Source organism: Dama dama, chromosome 11 (assembly GCF_033118175.1).
Source record: "Dama dama isolate Ldn47 chromosome 11, ASM3311817v1, whole genome shotgun sequence".
Taxonomy (NCBI): Eukaryota; Metazoa; Chordata; class Mammalia; order Artiodactyla; family Cervidae; genus Dama; species Dama dama.
The window spans coordinates 37,750,686-37,776,153 of NC_083691.1; the positions used below are offsets into that span (position 1 = coordinate 37,750,686).

The 25,468-nt window shown below is 38.9% G+C and overlaps 1 protein-coding gene across 5 annotated transcripts in view; it reads left to right on the forward strand.

Annotated features, from left to right (window-relative positions):
- Positions 1 to 318: 318 nt before the first annotated feature.
- GFPT1 (glutamine--fructose-6-phosphate transaminase 1) overlaps positions 319 to 25,468 on the forward strand; it is a 64,505-nt gene continuing 39,355 nt past the window's right edge. For 2 of the 5 annotated variants that reach the window (XM_061155142.1, XM_061155145.1), the window contains exons 1-4: positions 10,972 to 11,014; positions 13,939 to 14,046; positions 15,700 to 15,807; positions 21,488 to 21,613. In XM_061155142.1, the coding sequence (XP_061011125.1) occupies positions 10,987 to 11,014; positions 13,939 to 14,046; positions 15,700 to 15,807; positions 21,488 to 21,613 (370 nt within the window). In that variant the 5' untranslated portion in view covers positions 10,972 to 10,986. Of the gene's footprint in view, positions 391 to 3,249; positions 3,442 to 10,971; positions 11,015 to 13,938; positions 14,047 to 15,699; positions 15,813 to 21,487; positions 21,614 to 25,468 lie in introns of those variants that run through there. The other 3 variants (XM_061155143.1, XM_061155144.1, XM_061155146.1) reach the window with 3 other exon arrangements.

Here is a 25,468-nt window from a genome sequence, read left to right on the forward strand (position 1 = left end):
AGTCACAAACATTGGGGCATTTAAAAATCTTATAAAGCCATTTCAATTATGGTTCTTTGTTTCATTAGCAAAGACAATGAAATCTCTAATGGCCTTCAGCCCATCAATTAGCATGGCAAGGAGAAGGCTGAGAACCATCATATTCAACAGGATCAGGGAAATGGACTTACATAAAAAGAAAATGAATTACACCTTGTTACCGTCATTACTTTTTTTTTTTTTGAGTTCAGTTAGTTCAGAACTTTCGTTCAGGAAAGAAAATCTTTTCCATTTCCTCAGATGTTTGAATTAGACCCAGATGTCCTGTTTCTTTCATAGATCATTTATTTTATTCTTCTCCAGTCCTTATCGCCAAAGGTCCAACTATGGCAAAGCTCTGTGGAGATGGAGGTAAGACAAAATTCTTCAGTATTAGTGTCTTGACTGATGGTTACAAAGGCTCTTTGTTGCAGTTGGTGGGTGAGTTTGTTCAAGGTTGGGCTGGGAAAATATTGACCTTCAAAGTTTCTTCCTGGCAACTGGTGCATAAGCATCTTCCAAAATAGCTGTAGAATGAACAAGACAAACTGATAATCACGATAGATGAGCAAGCAGAAGAGGAAAGCCAGGGTCCGATAGATAATTAGTTTGAGCATGAGAACTTTGGTGACACTGGGTAACATTTTCTTTGTGGCATCAACAGGTTTTCTGGTGATGCACAAAAGTAATGTTCAAACTTTGGAATCATACCTTCACTCCTTGGCAATATCACTAAGATTCCGCCAGAACCTCTTCAATGACGGTTCTGGGGCTAATATGTACATGCACAGAGACTTTTTTGCCTCTTGGTCTATTAACAAACAGCAAACAGCTCACTGTTTTTTAACTTTGCTATGGGTAATTAAGGAACCTATTTCAGGGCCTGAAATATGAAACGGCTTTCAGGTGAGAAATACTTTAATAGTTAAATGTGACATTTTCCTGCCTTCCTTTGGTTACAGTGATAAAAGGGCATCTTTTTCCTTTTTTTGAAAACAAACAACTTTTTTATTGAATTATAGTTGATTTACAATGTTGGGTTAGTTTCAGATGTACTGCAAAGTGATTCAGTTATATACACATATATATATATATTCAGTTACACATTCTTTTACACATTCTTTTCTATTATAGGTTACTACAAGATGTTGAATGTATTAATAGTTTCCTGTGCCATACAGTATGTCCTTGTTGGTTATCTACTATATAGTATACACTACTACAGTAGTACACACTACTCTATATATACTATCATATAGAATTTGGGGGTTAACATATAGTGTGTATATGTTAACCCCCAAATTCTAATTTATCCCTCCCCCCTTTCCTTTTTGGTAACCATAAGTTTGTTTCCTATGTCTTTGAGTCTATTTCAGTTTTGTAAATAAGTTCACTTGTATAATTTTTTAGATTCCACATATAAGTGATATCCTCTGATATTTGTGCTTGTCTGATTTACTTCATTTAGTTTGATAATCTCTAGGACTATCCATGTTGCTGCAAATGGCATTATTTCCTTCTTTTTATGGCTGAATATAGTTCCATCATATATATATATATATATACATATATATATATATATATATATATATAAAATATGTGATGGAATATAATGCACCTTCTTTATCCATGCATCTGTCAATAGACATTTAGATTGCTTCCATACTTTGGCTACTGTAAATAGTGAACACTGGAGTGCATCATATCTTTTTGAATTAGTGTTTTCATCTTTTACAGATACATGCTAAAAGGACATCTTTTTTCCTCTAAGAAAAACTGGAAAGCCCTTTGCTCTTGATTAGATAACCAACCATAGAAAGTCAATTCTGCTAAGAACATAGGACTTTTCCCACTCATTCAGAAACATTTTTGATCTCTTACTTTGTGCAAGGGTATACTAGGTGCTGGGCATGCAAAGATTTGTTCTACTCTCAAGAAACTTAGCTTTGCAGGGAAATATACAAAAAAATCATAAAATATAGATGCATATTGCTTTAAAGGTGGCAGCTCAAAGAATGAGAGGTTAATGAATAGACTTAAGTCTCTCTGGGGAAGACAAAACGGGTTTTCCCCAAGAAGCAGTACTTAGGCAGAGATGGGCTGGGGATTCCCTGAAGATTAACTAATACGTGCAAAAGATGGAGGATGTTGAGAAACTGCTCAGTTGAGAAACTACCTGTTCAGAGTGTAAAGGGCTGAAAGGTAGAGTAGGAAGACATCAGTAGTATGAGAGGCGTGGGGTCAGAAGATCATGCGGTATTCTGTATATTACACAAATTTTACTTGATTCTAGTCTTGGGCCATTAATCGAATTATGATAGCGTTCTACATTTGATTAAAGATAGCAGTTAAGTCTTCTTAAAGCAAATGCTGAGGTAGTAAATTTTCAGAAACATCATCTCTCTCTGATTAAGTCTCTCTTGGCAGGAATGGTGCCTTAATTCATAGAATTAATCATTCATGAGCCCAAGCTAAAGCTGTCAAATCTAGGCAATTCCTACACTCCTCTCCTGTTGGCCATCCGAAGCCTGGGCCAGCAGAGTTTCTTAATCCCGAGCGCATAGTGTTCGATAGTTGAACCTTACAGTCAGCCCCTCCGCCTCTGCAAAGAGCGGGGGTTATGCGGTGGGGATGGGGAGCAGAAGTTTTAGAGGCCACGCATGTGACTTAAAGCTTAAGCTGGGACCTCAATCTCCTGTCACCAGAAAGACTGGCCCAACCTGAATACTGCGTTTCTCCCCTCCTCTCACTCAATCCTTTGCAATTTCTCGTCAATCTTCTGTCCTTTTCTCTCCCTGACTTGTTGTTGGTCCCCCAGGATAAGGCCTCCTGTTCCCTTCCTCCTTTTCCGCTCGATAGGGTGCTGGGGCTTGGGGCCCTGGGCTACACGAGGCGGACGACGCACGCTATTTGCTTTGCTAACAAGTCCATCCTCTTTACTAATCCTTTCGTCGTTCCCTGACAGCCGCCGCGTTCCTTATTCCCCGCAGGGCAGTGCCTCGCGCTGCTCGCCCCCGGGGCGGGCGTCTCCAGGAACCTCCAGCGGATGCGGCCACGAACCGATGCCACGTCTCCGCCGCCAGCAGGCCAGGGCCTGCGTGGGCTCGGGGGCGGGGCGGGGCGGGGCGGCGCGAGGAGGCGGGACCTGCGCATGAGCGGCGCGGGCGCGGCCCAATGGGACCTGCGGGCGGCGGCGGCGGCGGCGCGGTGCGCGCCGGGGGGCGGGGCCCGGCGGCAGTTGCTGGCAAGCCCGGGAGGCCGAGACCGCTGTCGTTGCCTCCGCCGTCGCATCCCCAGAGGGAGTCGTGTCGGCGCCCCCTTGGTATCCAAGCCCACGGGTTGCCCTACAGGCTCGCGTACGCTCCCGGACTCGCCAGCCGCTCGCCATTCGCCTTGCCAACCGTGCCTCCTGCAGCATGTGTGGTAAGGGGGCCGCGGGCGGGGGGCGTGTTGCAGGGCGGTGCTGGGGTGCAGTGCAGGCGCCGCCGAGGCCGGTGGCGCCGGCGGGAGCGGGAGGGTGGAGGGTGCGAAATCTGAGTGTTGGGCCGGGGGCGTCCCGCGGTGGCTGAGGCTGCTGGGGGCGGGGGCCGCTTCGGGGAGCTGGAGTGTGGGGGGGTGGACCTAGGAGGGCACCTGAGAGGAGGGCGGGCCCTAGAGGAGATCTGGGGGGCCGAATGGGGGCTTTGCGCCAAGAAGAGAACCAGGAGGGAAGAGCAGTGTGTGTATTGGAAAAGGGGCGAGGGCTGAGGGAACTGAGGTGTGGAGGGGAGTGAATTCAAAAGAGTCCAGGTGAGTGAGGCAACCTGTGGAACATCAGGTGAGGTCTCTTGAATTTATCTCGCATGGTTCTAGGATTTATCCTTTAAAAAATACTTAATTTTAGTTGCTTTCTTTCGGGCACGCCCAGCAGAAAATAGAACTATAACTACGATAATGACATTACGCATGATCTTACTTCCTGCCTCCCCCCCCCCCGCCCCCATGTCAACAGAACCCAATGCTGATCAATACCTTGGCGAATGGGCTCGGAAGTGACCGTGGAGAGAGATCGTATTTCATTTATCACTTGAGTGTGCTTCCATTTGAAACACTTCCTTATGAGAAATATTGGCCTACATTTAATGAATGTTTTACCTAGAACAGCTAAAACCTGAACTTAGGCCCTTCTATTACATGATTTGAGATTTAGTCATTTTAATAAGTAACCTGAAAGTGGTGTGAGTTAAAAGGGGCTTCCCAGGTGGCGCTAGTGGTAAAGAAACGACCTGCCAATGCAGGAGATGTAAGGAGATGTTAGGTTCGTACCCTGGGTCGGGAAGATTCCCCAGGAGGAGGGTATGGCAACCCACTCTAGTATTCTTGCCTGGAGAATCCAAAGGACTGAGGAGCCTGGCGGGCTACAGTTTATAGGGTCGCAAAGAGTCGGACACGACTGAAGTGACTTAGCACGCAGGCACAGTGAGTTCAAAAGGAATTGTCAGAATTACTTCTGAAATGACTGATATGCTCTAAAATTGGTACTAACCTGGCTATTGTAAGTAAAAAGAATTGAATTCTTACCTTCCTTATTGAGATTTACAACGACCTTACCCCTGGAAGCAAAACACCTTTTAAGGGAATTAGGATTGTAAGAGAATTGAAGCTATCCGGGAAAATTACTCTTCGTAGCCCTTTTCAAGAAGAATTGAGCAGGAGGTAGCTTGTGCTGATTAGTGTCTCTTTTTCTTGTATTTAACTTAATGCTAATTTCAGCCTCTAAAATGAAGAGCAGGTTTAAATTTAGAGTAGACTTAAAAAACTGCACAAAAAACAAACAACTATAAATAGCTTGCTGAGATTATTAGTGGGAAAGCTGACTTTAGAATCAGTTACACTTTTGCTATGTCTCAGGGAAGCAGAATGGTTTTCGGAAAGACATAATTTAGTTTGGAGCTGTAGGGTAATGAATTTGCAGTCCCCCAGTGTGCTTGGTTTGGTAATTAAGTGTTACTGAGTGATGAAGCATTCACCTAGTCAAGTACCTGGCTTTCTGGTTGCAGATCATTTCTTATCTTGTTCCAGGAAAAAGGAAGTAAAAAATAAAGTACTATAAAAGAAAACATAAGATCTGGTGTAGACAAGGTTCAGATAAGAGTGGAGGTTCAGATTTTAGGGTGGAGATTAAATGTTAGACATTTTCACACAGCCAGCATCCCCATTCCACAGTGTTTCACTACTGAGGAAACAGGTGATGGAGCAAGAAATAAAGAACTAGTATTTGAGGCATTTCGAAGGTCCTACTTTTAACCTGGACAGAGTTTTACATGATTCCAGGAATATCCAGAATTTATCTCCTCTTTGGTGTATGGTTCTGAAAGTTAACTGTTAAGACAAAATTTGTCTTTGTTTTCTCCCACATATTAATTATTGAAATAAAATTTCTAGGCAGAGGAACTGAGTGGGGATGAGATGAGATGGGAAAATTTAGAGGTTTACTTTGTGAATACCTGCTGCTTGTTAAAGGTTTTAATGAGGGTAACAATTCTCTTTTGATAGGTTTTTCCAATCAGAAATACTGGTAAAACTGTTATTTATCAAATTGTATTGGGATGTTAGTGTTACTGAGGGGAAAAAAGATTTTATGGTCAAATAAATTTGAGAAGCAAATTTAAACAATGCTGAACTGACTTTAAAAAAATTTTTTTAAATTGCAGGACTTATTGGAACATTTCATGTGCTAATAAGCATTAAGAACCTTCCAGAGAAAAATAGTGTATCTATTTTCCAAATTTATTTTGTCTTCCTCTTATTCTTGATTATTTGGAATGTACTTTGTCCTTTATAATCTGTTTTACCTTTGGCTTCAGCGAGAGAGTGTCAATTCACTTAAACTTCACACAGCTCTTAACAGATTTTGCTGTTTTTTTTTTTAATAAATATGGGATTATACCTTTTTGTTCCAGTGGTATATATAAGTGACATTTTCATAAATGAGATTGTATTTAAAAGCAGTTAGAGAGCTGCAGTTAAAAAATATTCTGAAATGAATCCTTAAAAATTGTTTTGTAATTATACTGTGTAATGGCTTTGGGTCTATTTAAGTGATGCTGAGACTGGCTTCTATGATAAATCATAAAATTAGTGATATTGTCATTTTCTTAAACATACTGAGTATGAAGTAGGTGTGAAAGAAAAGAATTACTGCTTAATGAGCATTTTCTCAGTTGTGTTCCCTGGAAAAGGAAGAGTTAACAGGTTCTGGTAATGAGCAGTATAAGGTGGGAAAGAGTTTTGTAACACATAAGTTTGGGTAATTCTGCTTTTGGAGATTCTCAGTTAGCAAGTTTAAAGTTTTTAGGAAGTTCTACAAATAAACCTGTTAATTTTGTTTAACCCAGTATTTCTTAAATCTTTAATTATGGAGACTTTCTTTTACTGTATGCCTACTTAGCATCCTGCAATAGAGTGTTCTCTCTGTGGTTTCAGAATTTTTGACTGTACATTTTAGGTACCTAGAAAGTACTAGAAGGTATTTGATATGTATGTATAACTGAGTCACTTTGATGTAAATCAGAAATTAACACACCACTATAAAGCAACTATACTTCAATAACAAAATATTGGTAAAAGAAAAGATACCTGAAGTGATCTCTTTGTACTTGGCACTCTGCCCTTAGGAGAGACGACTAGAACAAGGGAATTGCCTTTAAGGAATTGCTGTCTGATTGAAAGGAACAGTAAATACACGTGCAACAGGTGTGGGTGATAATTACAGTCCTTGTTCATTGCCATGTTTTAGAATGCGAGTGAAATGAATAGAAATTCAGAGACTTGTTAGGCCAGGAATGTTCCAGATGACAGGATAGGACTCTTGGTAAGGACTGCTGCCAGCTGGTAAAGAACTAGTGCATTGTGAGAGACGCCAGTGATGACACATTTTACCGAACAGTGTATGAAGTCAGAAATAATAAGTTAAGAACCACTACCAGTGGGTTTGAAAGAAGAAATTGAAGTACCAGCAAAAGAGGCCAAAGAATAGTAGTTAGAGGCACAAACATTCCAAAGTGGTATATTGCCTTAGTAGAAAGTCTGTAAGAGTTAAAAAAAAAAGTCATTCATGTTTAATACTGCAGAGAAAGATTAATTGCATTTGGCTATAAAGAAATCATTAGAGAAGTTACACATATGAAGGTAGAAGAATTTAAGTTTGCGTTCAGGAAGAGAGCATGTATACCAACAAAAGAGACAAGATTGTGAAACTGAAGTCCCTGATAGAGTTGAAAAGTTGATTTCCAACATGTAAGCTGTGAAGTTAAAACCAGGTGTTAACTGGTTGATTCATACCCTAAGCATTGTCTCTAAATTGACTGAAAGTTGAGCTAGATCATCAGATAATGAAAATTCAACCCACTGTTGTGTAGGACAAGGATGCCTGATGTGCTGCAGTCCATGGGGTTGCAGAGAGTCAGACACAACTGAGCTACTGAACTGTTGCGTAGGATCCTCATAATATTTTGATGTTAACAAAAAGTTCTATATTTACAAAATCAAGGACTCACTTATCAAGACTTACAAGTAGGAAAGGTTTGTTCAAGTAGGAGAGGTTGGTTCATCGAATAGTGTGTAGAATATCTTTCTCTATTTTGAGTTTATAAGGAAGGATAAAAGAGTTTATAAAGTATTATACCCTTAAGATGAAGAGGAAGGCTTCAGTTCTACAAAGAATCTACCAGAAATGAGAAAGAAGCTGGGAAGAGAAAAATGAGGATTTAAGAGTTAGTCTAGATTCTAGACTTTAGCATAATATCTGGGGGTGATTTGAAAGTTAGACAAACAGTGAATTAGCAGAACTGGTCAGCAGTTGGGAGGGCCTCTAGGAAAGTAGACCTCAGATGGATGGATGACCTGAAATGGATGGATTTCACTGTAGGAGTGCTCGGGGACACAGGTGAGAGCGTAATGGGCCCAGAGAGGCTGACTTGGCAAGATGATGAAAAATTGTGGTCTGATGTGATTGATCAGAGAGAAGCAGGAGAGGTGGAATGTTGGAAGGTGTGCAAGCAAGGAATGCATGCTTTTTCTCAGGAAAGATGATGACAAAGGTAGACTGTGAGGGAGTGTATAATTAGCGATGTCAGGGTTTAAACTCTGCTTTGAGTTCCAGGGTGTTAAATATGCAAGAGAAATGTTTTGGAGCTCCTTCCAGTGGCCACAAGTATTTACAACAAAGTAGGGGACAATTCAACCGGCATTTTGTAACTAGGAAAAAGATTTTGAACAGTTAACAAACAAGAAATTGAAATTTCTCTTGTGTCACTCCATATAATTTTTTCTTTGTGTTTTTGAGGTTGTAGAAAATGTTCTTTCAAATATTTCATCTTTTAGAGGAATCTTACCTATAGAATGTGCCTCCATAATTATAGTATTGACTATGTTTTTATTGCAAGTATCTAGTTGGTGTGTATAACTTTAATTGCAGAATTGTTTATAATTACAAAGAGTTAGGAAAGCCTCAATAAATAGGTAAATGGCTGGGCAAAAAATGAGAGCTCTATTATGAACTATTATTATTATGCAGCCATTAAATAGACTGGGGTGGATGTGTTGTACTGACATAAAAAGATCTCCAACATCTTAAGAGAAAAATACAGAACAATATGTGTATTATCACATTCATATGCTTTTAGAAAAACCTCTAACACCATATACATCTGAGTTTATATATGTAGAAAAATTCATACCTGAAGGTTTGGCGCAATGTGTGTGGGATTAACAGTAGTTATCTCCTGTATGGAGGTAGAAAAGAGATTTTTTACAATTCATTCTGTAGGATTTGTATAATTTGAATCTTCAGTGATAATTTGTAACTTGTTATAAGAAAAAATTTAAAAAGGAAACAAGTGATATTGTGGTTGGATTGTTTCAGAAAATATAAAATTTGGAGAAGGAATTTGAACTCTTAATACTGATAAACTCCAATGTCTAGGTTCTCATCAGAATATTGAAGCTGTCAAGTGAAAAAATACAGAAGAGCAAAATTTCTTCCTGAAACTAATATAATATTGCAAGTCAATTATGCCTCATATAAAGTAAAATTTTTTGTTCATAAGAACCTATATTAAACCAGACATAGGAACTTTAATAATTTGATTGGTCAGCTAAATTGCAGTGTTTTCATTTCAGTACAATCTAACAGTCTTTGCCTATAACTAGATTGCTTTTGAGCAGGTGTGTCAAGTCTGTGATCTAGGTCATGTCTGAATGTCTTGTTAAACAAGGTGCTTATAAGTGCTTTTATGTCATTGAATTTAAGTTGCCATTTTCTGAGAATGATGCTTGTAGGTGCAGCCTCTTGCTTCAGCTAGGGATATATTTATTCCAGGTATATAACATTAATAAGAAATTTTCACTTTGGAAACACAAGCCGACTTGGCAGTAGAAAATCTCCTGTGCTCTTTACAGCTACTGCTGTTTGTGGCATTGGAACAATTACTGAAGAGCTGTGAAGAGTTGGTTTTTAGGCTTTTATAGTTACCTTAAGCAGAATTGTTTATTGTGAGGTTTGACAAGACAAATATCAAAGACCTGAAGTAGGGATCGCTACTCTGTCATTTTGAGTTGTAAATACCTACCCTGTAAACAGCTGTAAATATGCTCTGCATGCCCAATTTGGCAATTGTTCGCGGTTCTGTTTTCCCCAAGATTACAGATTAACCCCCTAACCCGAACAAGTGGGCCAGCTGTGCTCTCAAGGGGCTGGTGTGTAAGTCAACAGATTCATCCTCTTTATCTTTCGTTTTCCTAATGCTGGATAACTAACTTTCTTCTCCCAGCTCTGATACTTTGATCTTAGAGAATTTCTCTATGTGTGTCATCCTTTTAATCCTTTTAGTTTCTGCCTAGTTATGCAAGGAGAAATATTGCTCCTATTACTTCCTCTATTCTACCTCTTCTCTTTTACTTTGTTCCAATAGTGAACCAAAACAATGACAGTAGTGATTATTGGTAATTGTAGTGCTTCCTCTCTTGAGAGAAAGGCAGGTTTTGAATTGGAATTGATATATGGTATTTCATTGAATCTAAGATGCCACTTATTGGGAAATGTACCATTTTTATATGGACCACAAAGAAAGAAAATATGAATGTCTTGAACTCAGTGTTGGCAGTATCTAAAGGCCTAGAAATTGTTATGAGAACACTTTCAGAGTATCATAGGCTAAGCAATATAGTTGTCTTTACCTTAAAGCAGCGGTGAATCTTAGTATTGCTAATAGGGAATCAACAGACAATATTAAAAAACATACATACTTATGTGAAACTTTCCTGGCAGTCCAGTGGTTAACACTCTGTGCTTCCATTGCCGGGCGCACAGGTTCGATCCCAGGTTGGGTAACTAAGATCCTGCATGCTGCAGTGAAGGTCAGAGATCCTGTGTGCTGCAACTAAGACCTGGCGCAGCCAAATAAAAGAAACCTTAAGTTTGTTTGGAGAGAGATATTGGTTTAGAGAATATTTCTCTTCCTATAAAATTGTACTTAGGATCTCAGGATCCACACAATGAACCAGTGTAAACCGGGGAGATTGAAGTTAGGAAAAATATCAAAGTTGAATGTTGTTGAATTACATGTGTTGAAATTAGTGAATTTAATATGACATCACTCTGAATTTTCTTTAAAAAAATGTATTGAGTCTATCTATAACTTGTCTTAGAAACAATGTTTTTGTCATTAACATTTAAATTGTTGTAAAAATTTGTATTTGATTATTGTATTTCATCTTTAATTCTCTGAATATATTATTTTTTTGCCATCAGAATTACATTTCTTTAAGTGAACAAACCAAACAAAAACAAGGATGTAGAAACACAGAACAGAGTGTATAAAGTATACAGAAGTAGAAATAAAATGTTGTGTGTGTGTGTGTTAGTTGCTTAATCGTGTCCGACTCTTTGCAACCCCACAGACTGCAGCCCACCAGGCCCTTCCATCCATGGGATTCTCCAGGCAAGAACACTGGGGTGGGTTGCCATTTCCTTCTCCAAAAGAAACTATAGAAAGAAAGAAAGTGATGTCGCTCAGTCATGTCTGACTCTCTGTGACCCCATGGACTGTAGCCTACCAGGCTCCTCCATCCATGGAATTTTCCAGGCAAGAGTACTGGAGTGGGTTGCCATTTCCTTCTCCAATAATGTTGTATACATGCAACTTATTACCTCAATAAAAAAATAAATACTTCATAAGTTATACTGAGTTAGAAATGCCTCAATATTACCTCAATAAAAAAAAATAAATCTCAGGAAAAAAGGAATTACATTTCTTTTATTTTTATTTATAAAAAAATTTTTGGCCATGTTTCACCACATGCAGGATCTTAGTTCCCCAACCATGGATCGAACCCGCATGTCCTGCGTTAGAAGTGCAGTCTTAATCACTGGACCGCCAGGGAAGGAATTACATTTCTTAAGGGAGAGCTGATTTAGTAGTGAATTTTTCTAAACGTGCTGCATTATTGGGATTTGGACTTCTTTAAGGCTTTCCAGAGCCCTCAGCCTGCAAAGAATTTTTGACAGTGTAATATGTCATATTAGTTAATGATTTTTATTTTTTAAATTTTTTTTATAAGTTAATGATTTTTAATTGAATTAGGTTGTATCCTCCTTTAGCAGATTATTTAGCTGATGCTAATCACAGTGGCGGAGAGTAGGCTGGTTGAGAACGTGTGTTCTGTTAGCACAGTTATATTAAAGTTTTATTTTGGGAAAATATTTATATTTTGTGTATTGTCCATTAATGAGATAACACAAATACTTATTTGGGAATGATAGTTTTCTGTGTGTTTAATCTTTATCAAAGGCCAGTGACCCATGGGGGTTAAAGGGTAGAACATATAAAAGTTTGATTTACAGTTGGGTTATTATTTTAGTTTTTACATATTCTAGATACTTTATAAAGAAACAGCAGTAACAACAAAACCCCCAGACCTAATGTGGTGTTGTGGTGCTGTGCATGTGAGATGCTTGTACAGTGCCTGATAAATTAATAGATCTTTATAATTTTTCAAAATATGAATGAATATAGAATTTCTATAAGATTGTGGCCTTCTGCTACCTTTTTTAGAAAAGCTCAAATAATTGTTTCATGTCGTTTTGGAGTTTAGTTTTAAAATGTGATTTTCTTTTTTTTGGGGGGGTGGTATGGTATTCAGAGAAAATTGCACTGTACTCAGAATGGTGTTCGGTATACATGTTATGATTTTTTTTTTTGGTCAAATATTAACAATGTAATATTTTTGTATTCTGAAATTCTTTGATAAGACCAAACTTTTACAGAAACATAGATTTTCAAATGAAATAAAAGCTGGTTATTCCAGAGTTCTGTCCCACAGAATTAATCCCTTTAAGAATCAGTGGCATTATAGTGTAAGATAGTTAAGAAAAAGGAAAGTTCTTTCATAAGTAAGCTACTTGAATTTATATTTCCTTATATTTTGATTTTCAGTTTTTATACATTTAAGCTGTATTCTTGCTGGCCAAAGCACAATCATGGAAGACCTCAGAATATTTCCATGCTGCTATTCCTAAAATGTGGATTTCCTTTACCTTTGTTCTCCTGCCACTTTACTGGATCAGTTTATGTTGTACAAGTCCTTTTGTTTATAGTTTTGCTTTTCCAAATGATCGCTCCTTTTCTATGAATTCTCAGTTCAGGTTCAGTCACTCAGTCGTGTCCAACTCTTTGCGACCCCATGGACTGCAGCATGCCAGGCTTCCCTGTCCATCACCAACTCCTGAAGCCTACTCAGAATCATGTCCATCGAGTTGGTGATGCCATCCAACCATCTCATCCTCTGTCATCCCCTTCTCCTCCCACCTTCAATCTTTCCCAGCTTCAGGGTCTTTTCAAATGAGTCAGTTCTTCGCATCAGGTGGCCAGAGTATTGGAGTTTCAGCTTCAACATCAGTCCTTCCAATGAATATTCAGGACTGATTTCCTTTAAGATGAACTGGTTGGATCGCCTTGCAGTCCAAGGGACTCTCAAGAGTCTTCTCCAACACCACAGTTCAAAAGCATCAATTCTTCAGTGCTCAGCTTTCTTTATAGTCCAACTCTCACATCTATACATGACTACTGGAAAAACCATAGCTTTGACTAGACGGACTTTTGTTGACAAAGTAATGTCTCTGCTTTTTAATATGCTGTCTTGATTGTCTCAAGAGTGAGAATTCTCAAGAGTTATTAATATGTATTATAGTTATTTGTCCTTTACTAGAATCTGGTGAACAAGTGAGAAACCATTGCTCCTGTGATGATTACATACTTTTTAGCCCATTTTTCTTTATGATTAAATGATTTAGATTGTGAGTATTCTTCACATCATTGCTATTTATAAGTTATTTATTCCTAAATGTGTTGATAGCATGGTCATTGAAAGTAAGAAAAATTATTCTGTCTGTGTAAGTTTTGTAGGGTACATATGTTGCTTAAAATATTTAGTTCAGAAAATGTTTCCCTTTAAAAATAATGCTCAGTGTATAGAACATAAATCCCAAATTTGCTGGTTAATTTTGAAAAATAAATTTTAGTTGATAAAGTGTCAATGATGAAGGTAAGTCACCAGTCTTATAAACTTCTTTGAAAAACTAAACATATTTGCTTCAGTCTTCTTTATATGTGTAAGAATTTCCGCTTTGAAAAAATTTCACTGCCTTTGAACAATTTGAAGTGGAGATTTCGTATGGCAAAACCAATACAATATTGTAAAGTAGAATAAATAAATAAATTTTAAAAAATGAAGTGAAGATTTCTTTTGTTTTCAAAGATAAACTCAAGCTTCACCTTTTTTGCACATCTTATACATTATTATGCAATATATATATTATAACTATGCCAATTTTGATTCTCTAGTCAGAATTTTCTGTTAATTAAATTTGTTTATTTGCAGGTATATTTGCTTACTTAAACTACCATGTTCCTCGCACAAGACGAGAAATTTTGGAGACGCTAATCAAAGGCCTTCAGCGATTGGAGTACAGAGGATACGATTCTGCTGGTATTTCCTTTAAAAAATGTTATGGGTGTTGCATGATTCTTGACTCTCAATAAAAAGCGTTTTTTGTTTTCAGTTACTAGACTTTTTAATAATATCCATTTTGTTGTTTCTGGTAAATCTAAAATCTGAAGAATTTTTGTATTTTATCGTATTTAAAGGGTTTGTTCATTCAATTTCAACAACATTACCATTTATGTAGAGTATTGCTTCTTATGGGTCTCTTCTTGTGCTAAGAATGTTACTGTAAAAAACAAGTTACTGGGGACATTTTCATTTTAGAACAGAGTTTTTGAAGACCTTACTCTGTAAATTTTTTTTTCTTTCCTATAACTTTTAATTTCTTCTTCTCCATGGATTCCATGCTTCTGGCATGTGATCTTGCCTAAGATTATGTCTTAACATAAATGACAAAGCAAAGAACTTTTTTTTTTGTTAACTTTATGTTCTACTCCAACTCCTTCCCTTAATCATATCTGGCTCCCCAAGACCATCTCCAGTTTCAGTGATTCCCTCGGAGCATTCAGCATATAGTTGTACTGATGGCTGTAGTTTATTATAGCAAAAGAAAAAAAAGCAAAATTAACAAAGAGAAAAGGTGCATGGGGCGAAGTCTGGAGGAAGCCAGACATAAGCTTCAGAATTCTCTCCCTGTGGAGTCCCCACACGTGCTTGATTCCCACAGCGAGTTGGACAACATGTGTAAAATGTGTACCAGGGAAGCTCATTACTAACTCTGTGGGCTGGTCATGTAGATACCTGGTGCCTAACATGTACCAACATTTCAGGCTCTTCTAAGGGAAGTGGATGTTCAGCATAAGCCACATTGTTTGCTCCAACAGTATAAGTGCAGTAAGCCATTCTTAATCAGTTAACATGGTGGGAACCCTCTTAACATTCAAGTTCACAGATGCCAGCCAAGGGCCAGCTTTGCAAGCAGGCCTTTCTAAGATAGCAGTCTTGGGCCTGCCATGGTAACTCTTTAGTGTACACTCAACATTGCCCTATGTAATGGGCATTTATCTTCCTTGACTCTTCCTCGAATAATGGAAAGTCAATTCCTCAACTCCTTTGTTTTTCAGATTCTCTCCTTCCTTCACCTCTGACAACATAGCTTCTCATTCTCTTCCTAACTTGATGATGATTTCTTTTTTGTCTGCTTTGGCAGCTGCTTTTCTTTCACCTATTACTTAAGTCATCTACCTTTAATGGTACCTCTAGAGTAACTTTTTCAAATTCTGTAGGAACTTTAGTAGAATCTTGAGAGCTGTGTGTCCTGACATCCCTTCCTCACCCTGCTTCTGAGGTGGTGCCAGTCTTCTGTGTATCTCCATTGTGCTGCAGTTGCAACCTGTAGTACTTTTATTATAGCCACATAACTTATATTAAAACCACACTGTATGGTAATTATTTTTTCCTTGTCTGTCTTCTCTTGGCAAATTGGAGAATAGGAACTGAATTTTCTTCATTTTTGTCTCTAGTGGCTCTCATGGTTCTTGACATATAGTACATTTTCAGTAAATTTTGAATTGGTAAGTAAATGAATTAATTAGATGAAAAAAATTTATTTTTCACTTATAAGTTCTGCCTTACGGTCATAGTTTCTAAGTAGTAGCCAATTTCTAAATCTTGCTTTTCTACCTCTGGATGATTCAGGTGTGGGAATTGACGGAGGCAATGATAAAGATTGGGAAGCCAATGCCTGCAAAATCCAGCTCATTAAGAAGAAAGGAAAAGTCAAGGCACTGGATGAAGAAGTTCACAGTAATGTACTTAGTTTGTTTTTTGTCCCCCCTCCTCTTTTCTTCCTTCTCCCTTCCTTAGCAAATTATTTTTCCTCCCGTATTTTGGGGCCCATTTGAAGAATAGTGATTCTTTAAGTTGAAGGGAGGGAAGAAAAGTAGTTTTGATATTGTTTGTACTGCTTTTAATGTACCTTAGTTTCAGAAATGGTATTAACTAGGGAGGGAAATAGCCATCATTCCTGAGGAAGGGCCTTTCATAAGACAAAAAGTATTTTTGACAGTGCCCTTATTCACATGGCTTCACTTGGTGGTTGTCTTCACTTTGGACTAAAATGCTGAGTTTGGATATATCATCAGTCTGACTGTTGCGCCTTTCAGTAGGTCTGATACAATCAGGTAACTATCATATTTTCACCTCGTGATTTTCTTACTTCCCGAGCATAAAGTAGTTGCCAGAGGTACATGTTCCATCATACAGGGTATACTTTACAGTATTTATTATTTTATGCTTATACATTTTATTTTTTCACAGAAAACTTGAAAGCAAATACTTTGAAGTAAATTGATTGAAAAAACATATTAAAAAATCTTCCACAAAACCCAGGAAACAGTAGGTTTTTTTATATACCCACTCAGATGGGCTGTCGTTATCATTGTAAAGGGGTACAGGTGAAAGAGGAGAACAGTGGACTTAGTCATCTTTAACTCTTGCATAAGCCAAACATTCAGCTTTGTGGCGCAGTTGATGCTTGAACAACATGGGTGTGAACTGTGTAGATTCATTTATATGGACATTTTTTTCCCCAGTTGTAAATACTACAGTGCTACACCATCCATGGTTGATTAAATCTGTGGAGGTGGAACCTTGGACCCAGAAGCTGGCTATAAGTTACATGTAGGTTTTTGACTGCTCACTGAGTCAGCACCCGTAACCCCCTGTGTTGTTCAAGGGTCAGCTGTACTCCTTTAACAAATTATGACAGTATTTATTTTGAATCTGTTGTGGATAAGATTAGCTTGGAATAAAGCAGACACACAAACAGCTACACTTCAAAAACTTGGTTATAAATATTTAATCTACTGTGTGTACTGCATCCTGTTTACCAGTTTGAATATAGTAGGTTTTATAGGAGAGAACAAACGGATTGGTTTAAGTTTCAGAGAGAGCTAGTTCCCACAAGTTGGGGAGGCTAAGAATATGTAGGAATTGGCTGCTAATTATATTTGGGCAGTAAAGGTGAGAAGGGAGGACCTTCTGAGTAGATTAGCTTGGGTCAAAGTAAGAATAGGGAAGGCAAGTTTGATGGAATGGTAGATACCTTTTAAAGCTGCACTGTTGGTCAGTGAGTATGGGAGGCTGGAAGGGAAGATGGTGACCAGAATCACCATCTCTGAATGTCATCATATTGAAACATGATCCTTCCTGCAGGAAAGTGATCCTTTTTCTGGAATGGTCACTTGGAGACAGAGCTGGCGAATTTGTACCTGATGAGTCGCTTGGGAGAGCAGTCTGGCACTGTCTAAATGGGAGATGCCTGTCCCTTATGGCCAGGCACTTCCACTCGTGGGTGTGTACTCGAAAGAAACACAGTGACAAGGAGACATGACAGTAAGATGGCATTGCAGCAAAGTTTAGAAGCAGCCTCAGGGTCCACCAGCAAGGGAGTGGGAGAATACGTTGTATGTGACAGTGAATGACCATATTTAGCTTTGGAAGGTGTGTACCAGATCTGACTCTGCTTTCTGAGAACCGAATATTGGAGTGAAAAAAAACAAAACAAAACATGTGGAAGGGTATGTACAGTATTGTGCTATTAAAAAAAAGAACACTATAATTTATAGCTGTGTTAGCACAATAGAAGTTTGAAGGCACAGGTGGGAAAGCTCTTGTGACTCTTTTGGGGAGGAAAGGAATGAAGTAGGGTATAAAGGAGGCACCAGTTGTTTTTTTTTAAATTTTACTTTAACATTTCAGGACTCAGAGAGATCTAAAGCATAAATGGCTAGAAATTAACATTTGTTAATTTGGAGTGTGTTGTTTGGATATTTGTGGTGTTTATTTTGTTATTGCCAGCAAGTGTTAGTGTTTAACCTCTTAAGATGAAAGGGAAGGAAGACATCTCAAAGAAGGTCATTAGACTGGTTATTGGTAGCCTCTGACTTTGATAATACTTGCTGACATTTGTTGCTTTCTGTGTCCCAGACGCTTGACTGAATGCCTTCTGCATAGTCTTCATTGTAACTATGGAGTAGCTAAAATTATCTTCCTCATTGCAGATGAGGAAATTGAAGCTCAGAGGAGCAGGTACTGACTTTAGATGGTGTCAACAGTAAAACCAGTGACGTTTGGGAGCAGAGGAAAGGCAGAGGATTGCTATCCTAGATCGTGACAACTAAAGATTTTTTTAGTATTTTATATCTTAAAGCTGTAAAGCACAAATGGTTATATTAATATGTTAACATTTGTGCTCTGGGTGTAGGTATTTAGATGTTTCGTTATTACCAGCAAAGTAAATATGTTTGGACTATTAAAAAAAGAAAGACGACACCTGAGAAAAGGTACACAGAGAACAAAGCCTCGGGGGTGAGTGTGGGGGGAAGAGAGAAGATGCAAGAAAGGAAGTGATGGCGGCGCTCCAGCTCAGAGAGGTGGGCACAGGCCGGGAGTTAGCTTTCCTAGGGGCTAAGGGCAGAAGAAAAGCTGATTTAAACAGTTATGAGGTGAAAGAAAGCTGAGTAAGGTAGAGATTGAGGGACTACATAGAATTGAGTCTTTTTTTTTTTTTTTTTTTTTATGGTCTGAGAGAATTGAGTCTTAAGGAGAGTATAAAAGATGTCATGAACTGTTTGGGAATTGAATGAGCTCTCTCTCAGTTTAATTAATAAGGAAAATGGGTACATGTTCCTTAAATGGCAGCGGTGAAATAGGTTTGGTAATTACTATGAACTTGAAATAGACTCAATTAACAGAATTTTGTGACTGTCAACGTTGCTTGGCAGCTTGGGGTGGGGGGGGGAGAGAAAATTGATTGTAATGATATCTAGACTTAAGGTTTAATGAGGGGCTTTAGAGTGGATAGAACAGTGAATAGAAACAGTCAGGATTGGAGCCATGATTAGTCTGTAAAACCTGAAATACTACTTGTGGGGAATTTGTGTATTGTTGTAGCAATGATTTTTTTCTTATTAGACCTTAAATAAAGTTCCTTTGGCAACAATGTACTAGGTATGGTAATTACCTTGAATTTGAAATGGATTCATTTTATAGACTCTTTTTACTTTCTCTGATGTACTTTCTCTTGCCAGTGTGTGGGGGGGACATACTGCTTTTCAATTACAGTTAACCTTAATACAAAAAAGCTAGTTACATGTTTTCATTGCTTGTATTGGCCTGTTAAGTAGTAATAAACGGTGATCCTTACTTTTCTGGAGGTCATTTATCAGATTGCCTTAATTATTTAGAACACCATTAAATCGGAAAAGACATTGATGATTTTTCTCCATTGCTTGATTGAGCTAGCCAACAAAAATTCGAGTATCTGCTCTTTATAGCTTAGTGCTTAGTATTCAAAAATAATAAGACAAACTCCTCCTCTTTGTAGAACTTAAATTCTGGTGGAAGCCGGGTTGACAACATGTCCAATGTTGTAATAGTACAGCAGAGGGTACACTGTGGTTTTAATCTTAGGCTCTGGAGGCAGCCAGTCTTGGCTTCAAATTCTCTCTCTGCTTCCTATAGCTATGACCTAGGGCAGGTTTTATGACCTTGTGAGCCTGTTTCTTCATCTATAAAATGGGGACCGTTATACCTAATAGTACATAATTGTATTGTGAGGATTCAGTAACAGAATGAATATCTATTGAGTACCTGTTGTATACCAGCCATTGTTCTAGGCCCTGAGGACAGAGAACAAGATAAGCAAAGTCTATGCCCAGTTGGAGCTTACTGTCCAGTGAGAGAGCCAGACAACAAATAAATACATAATATCAGGTAGAGGTCAGTGCTATAAAGGACAAGTATGGTAGAGGTGACATTGGAGCAGAGATCATGTGATTGTCTGTATGAGGGAATTCTAGGCAGAGGGAACACCAAGTGCATAGATTGTGTGGGCTTGGCCTGCTTGCAGCTGGAAGTCAGTGGGGCTAGAGCTCAGTAAGTGAGGAGTAGAGTTGAGGAGATGAGGCTAGAGAGGAGGCTGATGGTTAGGGCACAGAGGGTCTTGAGAACAATGGATTTTGCTGTTTGTTGGGAAGCCATTGGAACATTTTGCATAGGCAGTGACGTGATCTAACTACTTCTTTGAATGGATCACTTTGGCTAGATTGTGCAGAATGAAGGCTGGACACAGGGGCACCAGTTAGGATTCTGTTTAGTAGTCCAGTGTAGAGATGCTGGTCAGAGTGATAGGAATAGAGTGAGGAGGTGTCTGTAGTACCTCACACACAATGTTAGCTGTTATTCTTTGTAACAGGTGCGTTGAGAGCTTTGAGGAGTGACTGGAGAGGGTTGGGAGATGAGGATGGAAAGGGGATGGAAAAGGTAGTTGGGGGCCAGATGGTGAAGGGCCTTGTATATCGTGAAAAGGTGTTGGGGCTTTATCTTGTGAGAAGATAGTTCTTGAGTTGGTGTTAGAATTTGAGAATATATGTATAAATCCCTGACCAGGTTTAGGATGATTCATATGGGTAACTAGGGATGCAAACCACATTTTAAGTAATTGAAAGTCTATTCAAGGATTTTAAGCATTGTTTCTTGATCACATTTGTATTTTATTTTTATTTATTTTATTTATTTATTTATTTATTTATTTATTCACATTTGTATTTTAGAATGACCTTTGATTAGCCAGGATAAAACCCACAAAGACTATATATTAAACTGCATGGACTTTCCTGTTCAGACTTCTCAGCAGTTTGCTCTTAATGTCGACCTATTTGATAAACTTTGTTATCTGCTTCCCTAGCCAAATGAATTTTGTATGTAGGCAATTAAAAAGGGGACATTCTTAATAAATACTAGAACTCTTTTTTTTTTTTTATTTCTTTCCCCTGGAAGAAGCAAAAAGAGTTCATAGGGAGAAGGAATTAGAGTACGTGCTTTTTAAAACAGGAACACGAGCCTGTAACCTCATGCTTTCATAGTGTTGCGTTGTTCTCAAGGACTGTTCTTTGATTTTGGAAACTCTTCATACTTGCAGTTTATGGTGGGCCGTTTACTGGGGACCAAAGACACTGTGGTTCATAAGGCTGTGTGACACTGAGAAAACGAATTTTTTTAACATGATACTAATTAAAATGATACTAATTTTTTTTCGAAGAAAGGATTAAATAAGATTTTTAAAGATCACATTAACTCTTTTTGACCATAAGTGTGAAAATTGTCAAATTTGTAGAAAAATTGAAAGAATAGTACATTAATCATCCATATACTTCATCTGTTTTTACCAGTTGTCAACATTTTGTCACATTTGCTTTATCTCTTTGTACATACTTCTGGGGTTATTGGAACCATTTACCCTAAATGTTTCAGCTGCATTAACTCCTCTTAAGTCTTTTAATTACTGTTTGAATAAGCCTGATCTTCAGTTTTAATAATTGTATATTCCAGATGAATAAGACTGTAATAATTTAAATACAGCTTATAGCATTATCCCTACAGTTTGATTTAATATTGGAATTTTTTATTTTATCTTCTTCAGAACAACAAGATATGGATTTGGATATAGAATTTGATGTACACCTTGGAATAGCTCATACCCGTTGGGCAACGCATGGTGAACCGAATCCTGTCAATAGCCATCCCCAGCGGTCTGATAAAAATAATGGTATGGACAGATTGTACACACTTTGGAATGTTTGTATTTTGGAAGCCAGTAGGTAGCACGTAGATATATATATCACAGCTAACTGGATATCATAGCAATTAATCTGTAATTATGTAAGTGTGTGTTTCTAAAATGTAAGGACGGAGCAGATTGATTTGTCTCCCAAGAGACTTCTTTTCTCTCCTTTCTTCCTTGCAGTTTACTCTGTTATTTGTACTATTGAGTTTGCTACAGTCTAAATCTTGCCAATGGCATGCATCCTGTGGTATCGTTTCACATGATTCATGATTCTCTATGTCTAAATACTTCTATAAAGAGAAGCTTCTCCATGGTAACAGATTGATTGCCCAGATGTACAGATTGTCTAAGAAAGGCAGGATAAATGTTTAAATTTTCCCCCTTTATTTACCATTTTTCAAATGAAGTGGTTCTAATGGTCCAAGATGAACAGATTTCTTCATTGTTATTATAAATTCATGGATTCGAAATATTTTGTTTCAAAACACTGAAGTAGTTCTCTATATTGATGCACAAAATTTCCCATCTTTAGTCACTGGGAGCTTCTTCAGGTTGACTCCTGAGTACTTTTGATGTGATCCAGGTAGGTCCAGTAGTCTTTGTTATTTTGGTATTTGAAGATATGGCAGGTTTTCTAATCCTGCCCCAAACTTGAAATCAGCCAATTCTCTAAGGAACCCTAGTTCCTTTCAGTGGAAACAATAAAGACTCTAAGCCTGGGTATCACCGTGGCTGTGGTGGTGGGTGTGGAGCAGATGCTGGAAGTAGGGGTACCACTTACAGTGGGAGCTGCGGCCTGAGGGAGTGGGCGTGGCAATCGCTGAAACACTGCCCTCTCTGTTCCCTCTTCTCCTGGGGCCTTGTTACTCCCCTCTGCCAGCTGCGTTGGGTGAGCACCTTTGCTGCAGGAAAAGGAGAAGGAAAGCATTGAAGAAGACCACCAAAGGAGTAGTAGAAACCCTGTCTTTCATAACTCCTGGGACACAGAGTCTTCAGCAGTGTTAGTGGTGGGAGCAGCAATGGCAACAGCATCAGTAACCTAGACAGGGCCAGTGGGCTTGAAAGCAGCTTAAACCACCTCATCGCCAGTCCAGCCCAAAGCATCCCCAGCCTGTGCCGAGCAGTCCATGCTGTGCCAAGGCCCTTACTTCCACATCAGCCAGACCCTGGAGGAGGCCCACTTTTATAGCCAACAGCACTGAGAATGGCTTCCCATGTGATGTGCTGGCAGTTTCTTGCCTTCCGTGAAGGAACAGTTCTGTGCGTGTTTGATATTTCAACTTATAGTGTTTTAAAAAGTTGCACAAAAAAATGCCTGTTGGTTTTTCAATCAGTATTTGAAATAACAGGTTAACAGGCAGTTGTTTACTTGTGGTTTTGCTGCACTATTATGATTTCAGAAAGATTTTGAAGCAGTTTGTTATAGGATGCTTATGAGTGTGGGTATCAGGGTAACCATAGGAGGAAATCTCATCTGCATGTTGAATCCATTGTTTGTCCAGTTCAGATTGGTTTCTATATAGACCTGTAAGTTAGAAATTCTACTTGATGTAAAAAAGGCCTTTAAAAAATGTGAGAGCTTCAGTTTTTAAAATTCAGTACACTAGAAAAGGGGGTGCTTCCCAGGTGGCGCTAGTGGTAAAGAACCCACCTGCCAATGCAGATAGACGTAGAGACATGGGTTCGATCCCTGGATGGGGAAGATCCCCTGGAGGAGGGCATGGCAATCCACTCTAGTATTCTTGTCTGGAGAATTCCATGGACAGAGGAGCCTGGTGGACTACAGTCCTTGGGGTCGCAAAGAGTCAGACGTGACTGAAGTGACTTAAGCACAGCACAGCAAACTAGATAGAAAAGAGTATCTAGTTTCTAAGAAAAAAAGGTCTGAGTTTTTTCCCAGAATACAGAAAGCTTGATTTAGTTTTGCACTGCAGTTAATTGGTATATTACCTCTTAGCATGCAGATGTTCTGTTGAAAGTACTCTTTCCTCTGCAGTAGGAGAATAATCAGATCCAAATTAAACTATGTAATAAGCACCCTCCCTGATAATTGTCTTCTCTCTTTATTGTATATTTGTATTTCCAGAGAGGTCTTTCAAACACTTGGATACCCAGATAACTTATTACCATTATTCCTCCAGAATTACCGTTATTCCTTCAGAGCCTACATCACACTGCTCAGTTCTGACAGTCGAGAAATACGTAATGAATTTTTGTCTTACAAATTTGTCCAATAGTAGCTTATGTGATCTCATTGATAGTTCCACCTTGTAGCGTCAAGAATTAAGGCGTGGGCCTCCCTGGTAGTCTGGTGGTTGAGAACTCACCTTGCAGTGCGGGGATACAGGTTTGATCCCTAGTCTGGGAAGATGCCACGTGCCCCCGGGCAGCTAAGCCTGTGCGCCACAACGGCTGAGTGCATGTGCTCTAGGGCCCGCGCTCCACGGTAAGAGAAGCCGCTGCAAGGAGAACCCTGTGCACCGCACCCAGAAAGTAGCCCCCCTTTCGCTGCAACTACAGAAAAGCCTGAGCAACAACGAAAACCCAGCTCAGCCAGAAAATTAAAGACAACAACAAAATCTGAAAATGAACTAATGCATTGGTGAAGGCTGACAAAGTGTAAGCCATCTGAACTGATGTCTGAAATCACAAGTACTGTGAAATTATGGGAGAAGGATTCACTTTCTGCTTCAAGTAAGCCCCAGCAGAAACTAGAGGGCCACATTCTACCACTGAACCTGGAAAAATGGATGCAGCATAGAAACAGATGAGCAGAGGCATCTCTAGAAGAAAGTGTTTATTTAGAGACAGATTGTTCCCATGTCATTTAGTCATACTAGAGAGCCACCCAAGTTTGAATAACTTAAGGCATCTGTGAGTCTTCTTCCTCAGTGACAAACTCTCTGAATGAGGAGCCAGGATGGGTCGAGTCACCTGCTCAGGAGAGGGCTGCGGGGAAGCCTGCCATTGTATGTGGAGGAAAGTGCCATAGAATCTACCTGAGTCCTCCTGTCACTCACCCTCCTCTCTGCTGTGAGTCTGCACCACATACACAGCAGATCTGAGGAGTGCGGATAGCTCTAGAAGGGAACATTCCTCCTTGTGAAGATTTGAGAAGGATACGGGGGCAGAATGAGATTTTTTTCATGTGACAGAACTAAAGGTAGAAGATGAGGGTAAACTACGTACCCCCTTTTCATGGTTGGTTTGTTCCCCTAAATGGGTAGGGTTGAAAGGTCGGTTACTTGAAGTAGAAATGGAGAGTTGTGAGGGAGAGGTTCACAGGTCTGTGCTTATGGAGTAGATGGTTTGTGCAAGAATTTTTTTTTAACTACCACCTTCCAACTTCTAAAATCATCTGTTTGACAAAGATTTTAAATCTCAATGGGTTTGATGTCAGGGAGTATAGAAAGGATACTTTGCTAATATTTTATCTAACAAAAGAGCAAACAACTAAGTACTGTAAGAAGACAAGCTCTCTGAGCTCTCAGACACACGTGTACGCAACACAATTCAGGAATACCCAGTAGGACCCCTGCAGGCTTAACGGATGGCAGCCTTACTGAGACATGTATTAAGAACGTGGAAAACTCAAGAAAACACATTTTTAAATTTCCTACCCAGCTGAAAGAAATGAAGATGAAACCATCGCTGAAACAAAACAGTTTTTTTCCCCAAATAAGTGCAGTTTTATAAAGTGCTAGGCTAGCAATTAATTCTTTAAATTTTAAACTTTATTCTTGGAATTTTCTGTTAAACACAAGAAATAATCTCCATCCCATCCTGCTTATTTTCTGCAGTCTTGGAAGCCTGAGATACATTTCCGTTATGAGGCTT